The sequence below is a fragment of the Porites lutea genome, chromosome 2 (genome assembly GCF_958299795.1).
Source record: "Porites lutea chromosome 2, jaPorLute2.1, whole genome shotgun sequence".
In the NCBI taxonomy this organism is placed as follows: Eukaryota; Metazoa; Cnidaria; class Anthozoa; order Scleractinia; family Poritidae; genus Porites; species Porites lutea.
In genome coordinates, this window is record NC_133202.1 from 6,861,607 (window position 1) to 6,874,106 (window position 12,500).

Consider the following 12,500-nt stretch of genomic DNA (forward strand, 5'->3'; position numbering starts at 1 on the left):
CTAAATCTTAATCCTCTTTTTTTTTTTTTTGGTTCATAAGCATTTTTACCAAATAATTTTTTCTGTTTTTTAGATCATCCAATCATCAAGTTGTAGAGGAAAATAATATAACTGAATTTGGTTTTAATGCTTTCATATCTGAATTTAAATTTCGCACTTACCTGGGGTTATCTTAACCCAGCTTTGAACAACCCGGCCCAGGGGTCCGTTTCTCGAAAATACAGGTAACTTTTCGGGGCTGGAAAGCTGTTTTGTGTTTGTTGTGTTTGCATTCGAGATCAAAGTTTAAATAATTTTGAAAATAACACAATGAAACTATCACTTAACGAAGCAAAATTGACTGGTTTGTGGGCTAGCCACTGTGTTACCTATTCAACAGGTTTGGATTTTCCGGGCCTTTCAAGCAACGAGCCCTAGAAGCCACATGAATACGAAGCACTGGTGGTTCAGTGGTAGAATTCTCGCCTGCCACGCGGGAGGCCCGGGTTCGATTCCCGGCCAGTGCACTCGTTTTCGTTCCTTTTTACATTGTACTTGTCGATATGATAACTTTCTAATCATTGACTACCAATCCTGTATTGCCACATACTAAGGGACCAAGTAAAAAGCTTGTAAACAGAGATTGCAATGTCTTCAAAAGCAGAAAAAATATGTATACAATCAAAAACCGGGGCTAATTGCTGTAAAATTTTCCCTGAAAGTTAACTGGTTAACTTCAACTGCTTTTATCTAGTGAAAAGTCGCGTATTATATTTATTTATTTCATCAGTTTTCGACACAATGAATTTTACTGGTAAGCACAAGAGCTGTTACATTCAGTTGAGCTCCGATATAAAGTAAAACATAAATACGAGAAAAAAAAAAGGAGGAACAAAATTACGCTGCTGGACTTTGTACAACGTGACGCCGCAGAGAAGTCCTAGCTATAGTGTTTATGGCCTTATCTAAAAGTTTTAACTTGGAACTACACTGTAAGTGAAGCTGTATTTGTTTTGATATATATAGATAAGTCTTATTCAATGAAGGTTGCCTGGGCAATTGGTCCTATGGCAATTGGGCATTGGGAAACTCACTACATTGATTTGCTTGTTTGACTATAGACTGCAAAACAGTTGGTTTTTTCTCAAAATTGGATTAGAGGAGAGCGGCGTAAGAGCCTTACGCGCACGAAGCGTCTCGCCCCAGTCTCGCTCTCCGTTTTCAGCTTTTGTTTAATAAATGTTCGTGCGTAAAGTGTACTTGAATACGCAAATATACGGACTGTTTTGCAGTCTATTGTTTGACCAAAGATTAACCTCACCCGATGTGCAATTGCTCGTCACGAACAATAGCCAATTAAATTAGTTAAAAACTGAAATTCATATCCTTTTAACTATAGTTATTAGAGCTGAGACTGGTTATGAAAGCCGGTAAATATCAAAGATGAAAGCAACGGTGCCGCAGTTTACGTTGGAAGCTCCCTGACCGTGCACAATCCTTTGCTTTTGGCTCACAAATTGTGACTGAATAAATCAATGTAATGTTTCTATTGCTCAGTAAGTTCAAAATAATAGGAATGTTATTGAACGCTGTGCACGGTCAAGTCTAAAAAGCTAACAGTCTGTTGGGTTTCATAACCGTTTCACTTTGTTAACTTTGAGTTAATGTATGGCTGCAACGGTGGCATGGAGCCCAGTAATTAACAAGAATTAAGTTTGCTAAATTATTGTTGATTACTCTTGTCACTTCTGTATTTTTGCATGAATTCCTCATGAAACTTGCTAATTTTGTCGAACATGGGAACTACCTTTTCCTCAGATGGCAAGATGGTTAACCTGCGGCAAATAAAAAAAAAATACTCTCAAAGATTATATATCCTGATTTATAATAATTTTGCTTTTCCAAGTAAGGTCAGGTTTATTTCACTTTTTTATGAAAACAATGAGAATTTTAATATTTAAAAATATTTAATTACACAGGAGATTAAGACAACAGAAACGAAGTCCTGACCTTTACTATACCTAGCGGGAAGGATATCCTCCATCTTACACCCAGCTGTAACATATTTTTTTTTGATAAAAATGCCGGCCATATCTTACAAAAGATTTATAGCAGCGACTTCATCTACTTCCAAAGGGATATTTAACGTTTTTATGCTCAAAAACAATAAAAATATCAGCGCAAGTGCGATGGCCAGCGCTCATGACGCAAATGAATCCATTTATCCATTGGTTGGCTCAGTTGCTTTTATTACCTGCGTGAGGGCGGAACTTTAACCAAAGGTACTGTTAAACAGGCCAAAAAAACGAGCAACTTGTTTCGCAAAATTTCTGCAAAACAAGTTAAATAGCGGTGTTGCTCGTTTAACCATCCCGTAAAAAGAAACCCTGAACCCCCTTTTTTTGAAGACAGGTTCGAACGTGGGTGGTAAAACATGCAATATCGCTAATCAACTAGACTATTTCGAAGCTGCGCAGGATATGGCCCAATAGACCAATTAGCATGTAAGTTCTTTTTTCCCAATAGACCTTTTTACCGATACGACGGCCATATTGAATTAATTCGATTTAAGGAGTATTATAGGATGCCCAGGGGGCATGAGCACATTTCGTTTGTATTTTCGGGCGCTTTCGGGACGTTTTTCCTAAAGTTTTCTTAGAATAAGATTGTAATGGGAAAAAAGATCCTTGTGCCGTGTTTGGATGTAATAATGATCGTCTTTTTCTAGTTTAGTATTAGAAATATGGTCTTATATACATCCAAACACGGCACAAGGACCTTTTTTCCCATTACAATCTTATTCTAAGAAAACTTTACGAAAAAATGTCCCGAAAAGTGCTCGAAAATACAAACGAAATGTGCTCATGTCCCCTAGGCATCCTATAATACTCCTTAAATCGAATTAATTCAATATGGCCGCCGTATCGGTAAAAGGGTCTATTCAGACCACCTGATGTTCTCAAGGGAATTTGCCTTTTGTCTTTTCATTAGCTCTGCACGCAAATGCACGTGGATGCAAGTTCATAGGACGACAGTTAAAACAAACAGTTCTCTGGAGTAAAATCACGTGGTCTGCAATGGGGAAAACAAAACCTAAAAGCTCAAAGAGTCTTCTACTGTTCGACTGCCAAGCTCTAACCGGGCATTTAATTCTAACCCGGGTTTTCTTTTGTTCAAAAGTATTTTCTAGGTTAATTTTCCCTATCCTTTTTAGGGAAGCTAATCATCAAATTGCAGACAAAAAGAACTAATCTGAGTTGGCTTTTTTACGCTTTCATATTTGAATTCAAATTTCGCATTAGCCTTGGGTTCCTCCCCAGGATTGAACAACGCGGCAGGGGGCCAAAAAGTTGTCTCCCAAAACAGACTCCTAGTGAGTCAGTCTCTTGCTTTACTTCAATGTCGTCAAATCTTCTCCTTGTGCATTAAATAGCTCAAATTGCCTGTTATGATTTAAAAGGAGATTTGAGACCCATAATGTTTAAGGAAATATTTTACTGCAGCTTGAAAATTTCGAAATTTACAAGGATTTGTATGACAGCGAACGGTTTTCGTGTTTACAGAAGTAGATCAAGTGATCAGCTAATGCAAAAGGCCTATTTCTCCGTCGCACATCAACGCTGATCGACTTCCCCATCACCTAGCAATAAAGACAAGCATGATAAAACAATAAAGAAAAAGAGACGTTCGACAAGTTAGCTCTAACCTAAAATGATATGTTCCTTCCTTTTGTCCGAACGAATTTCCCGGTAAAGAGTTTATGCCAGTCGCTTCTAACATCTGCCAGCAGTAGAATTCGTCAGGTGTGCAGTTGTTGAGCTAAAAAAAAATTAACGCATTTTCCAACCTCGTTTCCAAGGGTCCTGTTCTACCCAGTCATACCCGTCGCTGCGGGTAAGAGAAGACACTGGGAATGAGGTTGCGCATTTCCGTTGTTATGTGGACTTCTGAATAAAGCCTAAGGGAATCTATATTTTTGGGGAGGAAGGGCTACGAAAATGTCACTTAAAAAGTGAATTCACGCTACTTTAAGCCTAATCGCACTAATTTCATCTCGTTCATTTCGTCAAACATCGGCAAGTTTTTCTGGACTTGAATTCTAAAAGACTGTATCGAAGTTCAGGAAAAGAAAAATAAAGTCGTTGTGTCGTGTTTACGTCCTCTACAAAACGTGCAATTAGGCACTTTCACGTCGTAGTCCAGCAGTGAAGGCAAAGAAATATACAGAAAGCATGATGCAGGTGCAAAGTTGTTGTTTTGTCACACTAAACCATTGCTTTATTGTCGTTCTCGTTGACGTCACCGTCCAGCACCGTTGCTTAAGCTCACTATTAGTTTCAAAGAACTACGCCAACAATTCACCTTGGCCTCTTCAATAGCTTTTTGTGGAAGAATAACTTTGGGAAATGCATACAATGAGCCAATTATAGCATTACACGAGACGTCTTTAAGAGAATTCAGCATCTTTGTGGTTATCCCCGCCTTTCTTTGATAAGAATCCATAATGGACATTTTCTCCTGCAGAAAAAATTAAAAAAAAAAATGCTTTTTTCTAATTTCGATGTCCATTAAAAAACTGACGGAATTGCACTGACTAGCAATTCAGTTGGAAACATGTTTATCATTAATTTATTGTTTTTATCGCATATCCGCAATGTTTGTTGGCTGAAATAACAACCTGTAGATTGTCATAGTCAAAATTTGGGGAATCAAGAAGCTTAATAATCAGTGAGAAGAAAAGTAGACGAAATCGCCTCCACGATCAAATTTTAAAGATCAAAACTTGAAAATCAAGCAAAAAACTGCCACACAACGCGCCTGCGCTGAGGGTCTTCAGCCCTCTTCATTATAGTTAACCTCCATCGAAAGCCCAGACAGCGGTTTTTTGCACACATTGCCCTTGACCCCCGATCTCCTGCAGATTCTTTTATCTTATTCATTACAGCCCAGATACACTTCAACAACATTCGCGAAACCAATTCGTCACGTTGAAAAATATTACAAATAAATTAAATACTCCAGTAGTGCCAGTTTTGGAATGTTTAGGATCTAGGTCCCGACCCCTATGTAGCTGTAGTTCAGACACGCCTGACATTACACTTACCTTAATAAATGTCTCGTACGACTCGTCACCAGGCTGAGGGGGATTACAAATTGCACTGACTGCAGCCTACCGACGATAAGAAAAAGATTAGCTGGTACAATGCATTTATTGTTGATTTTCACACGACGTCACTAAAATTCAGACTCCAAAACTATCGATCCTACTGAGATTTTACTTTCATGATGTATTAGAGCAGCTGAAAACTATATTTCATACAAATTTTGCTTCAAAACGGTGCTTGCATGGTGTTTTGATAGAGAACGCTGGAATTTCTAAGCTTTTGCGTGACGCGGCATTTACATGACGGCGGGGAGAGCTATAACGTAGGTTAAAAAAGTGACTTATTCCGGGGAATTTTGCTGTCTAAACAGTTTAAAATGTATGATAAAAAGTATTACTGTAATGTTTATGAGTTCCTCGACGGATAAATTCATGCTTTTGTAGCAAAACTCGGTAAGAGATGTTTCTCATGGTTTTCGTCCGCCATGTTGGTGCCCATCCAGGTGGGCACCAGCATGGCGTCTCTACACAAACCTCTAAAAATTTGAGTAAAACATTTCTTCGGATCTTTCGTATACGAAATTTTCCTCTGACCTGATTCCTGATCGAACTGGAATTTGGAAATTTTGTTTTTTGAGGAGAGGGGAAAACCGGAGTACCCGGAGAAAAACCTCTCGGAGCAAAGGAGAGAACCAACAACAAACTCAACCCACATATGGCGTCGACGCCGGGATTTGAACCCGGGCCACATTGGTGGGAGGCGAGCGCTCTCACCACTGCGCCATCCCTTGCTCCCCAACTAGTAACTTTGCGGAAATACCTGCCCTGCAGTTGACGGTGCCTTGTGTGGTGAAGACAGATACCTCTTAAACTGAGCTAGAACCTCTTTGCTAAATCCTACAACCTCTATGTAACCACCCCTCAGACCACACCTAAAAAAACCAGTTGTAGTTTAAAAACAGGTTATCTGCATCAAAACACCTATCACCTAAGAGGTGCGACAGAGCTTTGGACAAATGTAATAGATCCTCTGAGTCCATTGTGTGTAGCTAAATTAATTTTGAATGAGTCTTGTTGTCTGTTTATTTGCTTTTTTCTTTTTTAACCAGGTCGCATTAAAATGTTATCTGATAAAAAAAAAAAAAAAACTTTGCATGAGTCCTATATGATTACTATAATTTGGAATATTACTTTGTTTTAGAATTTTTTATTTTATTTTCGCTTGTTTAAGTGCACCTCTCATTGAACGTTGTTGGGTTTTAGAAATGACAAAATCTACTTGTACATACTCGCCATAAAACCCTTTCGAGGCAGAATGAATCGACATCAATTGGAACTTGTTGTATTCGGGACCCAGGTCTCTCAGAACCTTCTTGCACGAGTGAAACTGGACCTCGTTAGTAAACACTGTCTCTTGGTATACCTCATCAGCTAATAACACCAGTTTTTCCCGGGAGCAAAACTTGATAACTTCCCTGATATTGTCATAACTTAAGACCTGGCCTGCGAAAGAATGCATACCGTTGTGGGATAATTATTTTTATTGTAGCGAAAACATTTGACCGCGCCTTTAGTTTGACTCTGCAGTTTTACAAAAATTAAGGCCTGAGATTGCAGTTTCATGACCAGAATAGATAGTCTGCCGCAAGAATAGTTTAGTCATAAAATTAAATCATGACCCTCATGGTATATATATTTTCTCCATTTTCACTGTTCCTGCATGTTTCCTGTTTTTCCCAAAAAAGTTTTGTCTGAACAAACTTGACGACGCCAATGGCTAACAAAACTGAACAAATCGTGTTCAGGAACAAGCGAATAATATATCAATTATTTGAATTGCTCAGTGACAGGGTTCCCTGGCTGTCAGTTTTCTTTTTTGCTTTTGTTGTTGCTTGTTTAGTTGTATTTTTTTAACTTATGTTGTTCGAAAACTCTATTACACAAGCCTATGCTTAAGAAACGATAATCGCGTAGTCCATCTAATAAGCCATCACCTCCCTCTTCTCCATTATCCTTCCCATCTATAGTAACTCGCCCCCCTCACACCTACTGTCACATTGATTTCACTGTTACGCTAATTTCAAAATCCCTAAATCAGTTGTAAACATGAACTAATTTCTACTTCAACCAATTCTTATGATTTCGGCTATTATAATTACGGCTTAAGATGTCAAAATAAAGCATATTCTTTATTCTTTATTCACAAGCTCACCGCTTAGGTTTACTATATTTGAATGATAAAAGAAGTCTGTAAAACCTTTGTTTATTTATCTCCCGCCTACAGTGATCAGTCAGTTTCAGTGATACCTCTTTTGAAATGAGATGGCTTGCCACGGGTCGCCGCTATAGTTTTAAATAATCCCCCTCTTTTTGACAGGTTATCCCTCTTCTTCTGCTACGTCACCCACCAAAAATGACTGGAAAAATCCCTTGCCATATTTAAAGCTGCAATGAAAGGTCCATAATATCTCTTACCTGTGGGGTTTCCCGGGTTAATAAGTACCAGGCCTCTCGGTCTACAGTGAGGCCTCGACTCATCCAACGCTCTCTCCAGTTCACAGATATTTAAAGCCCAGTTGTTATCTTCGTTTAAATAATAAGGAATCTTGTACATGTTGAACTGTTTGATCCTAGCAACATACTGAGGGTAACCTGGAATGGGAATCATGAGTCCTGCCCTGTCCTTGTCGCTGCATAAACAACCAGTTGCTAACGTTGCGAAGGCGATCTGGAAGCAAGAAAATCACATGACTTAAGCACGATTAACGTTTACTTAAATCTAAACCTTGCCATTAAAGCGGTATACTAAGTTGTTAAAAATTGATCAAAACTAGTCGTCAATAAAAAATCACTCAGACTAGCCGGTGGCTTAAAATGCGAAGGCGCGCGTGTAATATTGTTTAACTCACCATCAGTTTAAGCGTTACTAATGTAATTGCTTGAAAAATCCGCGGAGGACTTCGGTATCCATCGAAAAGTGCAGCAATTAGAAGAAAATTCAGAGAATTAGACTACAGACAATCCAGACGCCACAAGCAGTCCCTTTTCGGTCAATCGAGCTAATCGAGGCTCGGCAGGACTGGAGAGCGAACAAACTGAGAATAGAACTGGGGAGAGGTTCCTTTTCTCGGCCTTCCCCCCAGTTTCCTCTCGGCTTTTTATCCTCAGCTCGTCCTTTGTAGTTCCCTTCAAATGCATGTGATCTCTTTGAAAACTAGAGCCTAGTAATGAAAGTTAATTACACACCCTTATTCCAGTTGTTCCTCCATTCGTCAAGAAGATGCTATCTGGGTCAGCGGCATAACCATCTCTTTTAGTGATAAACTGGGCGACATGTTCCCGAACAATTCTTAATCCAAGAGAGTCAGTATACGAACCTACATTGAAAACATTTCAGGAATAAATTTAACTTTGTATTAAATTGACCGATTTTTGTTTCACAAGTAGTTTTAAGCAAACCATTTAACACGGCATTTAATTCAGCACATTATATATTACGGCTGCCTTCCATTTAGCCTGCATAGCAAGCGTTTCCGTGCGGTTTAGGAGCAAAGAACGAGGAACAAGAGTCAAAGACTACGCGGAAAATGGCGCAATTAAAAGAGTGGGGAGGGGGTGGGGAAGAAAGGAAGGAAATCTTCCTTCCCCTCCCCTTCCCCCTTGAAAGCCCCAAAAAATCGTGTTCAATTTTATACTTTCCAAAATGATTTACTGTAAAAGTTTTTTAAATGGTAAAGAGACAACCACGACTACTTTTAAAGATGTTCCGTTGCTCCCACAAAGTCGTGTTCCATTTGATTTCTCACCTGGTTTTCCTGAAAAATTTGTAAATGGTAAACAACCCACTTTTGAGGAAAATTACATCTGGTATGGAAACTTTTGCATAGATGGGCAACACCCGATACGCGTTCGCTGAGATCCACCGCACAAGATTTACGGAGACAAAATAATCTCAGTACCAGGCCTTCCATCATGGAGGGGGACATTAGGGTTTCCCAATACCTCAATACCGTAAGAAAATTTGAAAAATTATCGAAATCCGCTCGAAAAAAAAGCTCAGTACCGCAATACCGTAGACCCCCATGCCCTCCTCATCATGTAAACATGTATACCATATTAATAGGGTGTTTAAGTATCAGCGACGCACGTCAACCGGAAGTTGACTTTTTGCACTCTGGAGCCGTGATTTTGAGCAAGTTTTTGCGCAAATCATCTCTATAAGAATTAAGACACTTGGCAATACAAATATGGTGGCGTCAAGGCTTTGTAAAAGAGAAAAAGGCTTACCTCCAGTTGACATGCTTCGCTCAAAAACGTCGCTGCTTAAACTCCCTAAAAAGGAACTTTAAGATCTTACGACGCGGACGGCGACGAGAACGTCGAAAAACAATAGCTTTTATAAGAAAAACAACAACTTTGCACGTGCATCACGCTTTTTTGTACATTCCTTTGCCCGTTTTTGCACGACTACGACTTGAAAATGCCTAATTTCACGTTTTATGGAGTACATAAACAAGCAACGACGAAATTTTATTTCTCTCTCTGAAGTTGGAAATGGTCCCTCGGAATTCAACTCCAGGAGGAGTCGCCTACATTGTGGATAGCAATGATTGCGATAAAGAATGAAAGAACGCAAGTTCACTTTTTAAGTGACGTTTTCGTTTTGCCGCCGCGTCGCTGGATCTTAAAATCCCTTCTGATTTTCTCGGTTGAACGCACTAGGTGTGGCTTGAATATTTTTTCAAAAACTGAGTCTGGTGAACATACGGTAGTGTATCTTTGGTAGAGAGCGTTTAATCGATTACACAAGGTAACAGACTAATCAGAAAAATAAAGTACAAATGGCACCTATTGAGAAATGTTCGGTTGCCTCCAGGATCCTTCGAGCTTTTTCCTTTATATCCTTTGGGTAGCTTGGTTCTTCAAGGGAACGTGGACAAATGAGGCATGACAGAAGCTTGAAGAAAAATGCAAAGATGTCACTGACAATCACTCAAGAACTGACTTTCAAAATCTAAACGCACGCACGTTATGGATCGGCCAAATCGAAGCTTCAACTTCTCCATCGGGCACCCCGGGCATTTGACAAAGATAAGCTTCGGGGAGATTTGATTCCTTTGCATAAGGGCCGGAGTGTAGCCTGGGACCAGGCTTATTAGAAGGGAAAAGGGGAGAGAAATCTGCGAGCAAGGAATAAGGACTAGCTAGGGAGGGGGCCTCCCCATTTCCCCACTTCCCCTCTGCCGTTTTTCCCTCGCCTTCTCCTCGCTATTTTTGGAGCCCGGTTAGAGCAAACGGAAATTTTTAAAACTGTTCACAGGTTTAGATGTGGCTAAAGGGACAGCGGATTACCTTTTGAAATCTGGCCCCAGTTGTTCAAAAGCTGAAAAAAATCCTGGACCCGCCCCTGGCTAGATCCCCAGCTATGAAAGAGGCCCCGGTTGTTCAACGTTTGAACAACCGGGGCCTCTTTCATAGCTGGGGATCTAGCCAGGGGCGGATCCAGAATTTTTTGGTGGGGGTGGATGATACCTATCGGCCATCAAACTATACCTTAATTTATTTTAAGTTGTCCTACGTTTGTCCCAAAACATGTCGATTTAGGAAGGACGAAGGCTGGTTGGCTATACACAAGGTTTTTTCGACCCACGTATTTCCGTTGGTTTTTCCACGTATTATATTTTTTTTCTGTGGGCTTTTTTAAAGGAGGGTGCCGAGGGCTAGCCACCCAAACCATCCCCACCCCTGGATCCGCCTCTGCTGGCTGGAGTCAGTTAAATTTACGTTATTTACCATCATAAAAGATTGAGAAACTGACGCGAGTAACCAAAATTATAACAAAAAAACAAATCTATGCACAGAAAACAAAGATCTTTAGCTTTAAAAAATGATCCTACCTGCCTCAGAGAGGAAACTGGGGGCTGTCCAAAAGCCTGTGGGTCTCCAAAATGTTTTATAACTTCATTAAAAGGTTTACTTACACCCTAAAAAACACGATGAGTCAGAGACCGAATTAGCTCGCTTATTAGTTTGCATAGCAGGTTCCTGTCCAAACGGCGCATGTCATTAATGAAATATATCGCGGGCCATTTTTTTGACAAACGGCCTGGTTGCTTTTAATAACTCCGCTCTATAATAAATACACTTTCAAACTTCTTTACGACATATGAGCTACCCTTAGAGACGGGATTAAGTGGCGGTCGTAATATGTGTAAGAAAACTTTAAGAGTTTTAAATCGACACGAAATTCGGGGATTTAATAGTACACTGATCAACTAATGTACTGAAACTTTTTTAAAAAAATCTATTGACGAATTTTGTTTTAATCGCTGTTTCAATCAGTCAATCAATTAGCTTCAATTTATTAACGTCAATACATGGGATGGGGTTGCCCCGATCATCCGAGCCAGAGGCTCATGTATAAAACGCATGATAATAAAAATACTAAGTCAATAAAGATACAATGCATCTGAATAAAAAATAATTTAAAAAGATCATAAATGTATGAAAACAATTAACAAAAACATATCCGTGAATGCACAAAGCTACACCCACTCGAATCCCAGGGAATTAATTAAAAACTAAAAACCGTAAGAAAAAGTCTAAAACCCTAAGGGGAGAAAAAAAAGAAAAAAGACAGATATAGTAAAACCCTAATATATACAAAAATTGCATTTACAACTGGCTCTTAAGATTGTAAGATTAAAAGACCTTAAATGCTTACGATATTCCCTCAATTCAGTCGATCTCTTAATGTAACAAGGAAGCTGATTCCACAAATGCGAAGCCTTGTAAGTGAAATAATTGTGATAATATCGATTATTATAGGATGGTTGAGTGAGATTGTGATCGCCGTTCCTTAAATTGTAGCGCAATATACGAGGTTCGAATAAATCAGAAATATAGTTAGGCCCAATTTCCTTTTATACATTTAAAAAGGAGGACGAGAGATTGATAGTACAGTCTATGTTCCAGTGATTGCATGTTTACAGCAGACAATATCGCATCATTATCCAAGCTGTTTCCGAAATTTAAGAGGGCTTTTGAAGAATAATAGTTCGCAGATTCAAGTTTCCTGTTCAAAGTTTTGTTGCCGTTTTTGTGAAAGTAGCCTTAGAAATTACAAACAGAGTTCAGCATTACGTTTTACTCTGATTCATACGTTTTCATGTGTAGTTAAAGATCTATTTGTATAAGTATGAGAGATTCAAAGATGGAGGCCGGTGTACCTTTTAAAATACTGAGTTGAGCCACCTTAAGAGTATACACAAAACTGCAAATCGGGCTTTTCTGCAATTTTCTGTCCAACTGCAACGAAGCAGCGCAGTTTTCTGCAGTACCTTGCGATCCAGCCTCGGGCTTTCCACAAGTTGCTCGAGATTTTCCAAAGAGCTTCCCCATTATTTCTCAAAAAGGT

General features: G+C 39.3%; 1 protein-coding gene and 1 non-coding gene across 2 annotated transcripts in view; one reads left to right on the forward strand and one right to left on the reverse strand.

Moving 5' to 3' along the window:
* Positions 1-435: 435 nt before the first annotated feature.
* Positions 436-506, forward strand: Trnag-gcc (transfer RNA glycine (anticodon GCC)). The gene has a single exon. It is a non-coding gene; the product is annotated as a tRNA-Gly (tRNA).
* Positions 507-782: 276 nt separating this feature from the next.
* LOC140926546 (alanine aminotransferase 2-like) overlaps positions 783-12,500 on the reverse strand; it is an 18,118-nt gene continuing 6,400 nt past the window's right edge. The window contains exons 2-11 of the mRNA XM_073376274.1: positions 10,981-11,067; positions 9,932-10,040; positions 8,330-8,460; positions 7,559-7,811; positions 6,373-6,586; positions 5,904-6,015; positions 5,084-5,149; positions 4,342-4,497; positions 3,686-3,798; positions 783-1,814 (exon numbers count right to left, since the gene is read on the reverse strand). Of these exons, the coding sequence (XP_073232375.1) occupies positions 1,703-1,814; positions 3,686-3,798; positions 4,342-4,497; positions 5,084-5,149; positions 5,904-6,015; positions 6,373-6,586; positions 7,559-7,811; positions 8,330-8,460; positions 9,932-10,040; positions 10,981-11,067 (1,353 nt within the window). The 3' untranslated portion in view covers positions 783-1,702. The remainder of the gene's footprint in view (positions 1,815-3,685; positions 3,799-4,341; positions 4,498-5,083; positions 5,150-5,903; positions 6,016-6,372; positions 6,587-7,558; positions 7,812-8,329; positions 8,461-9,931; positions 10,041-10,980; positions 11,068-12,500) is intronic.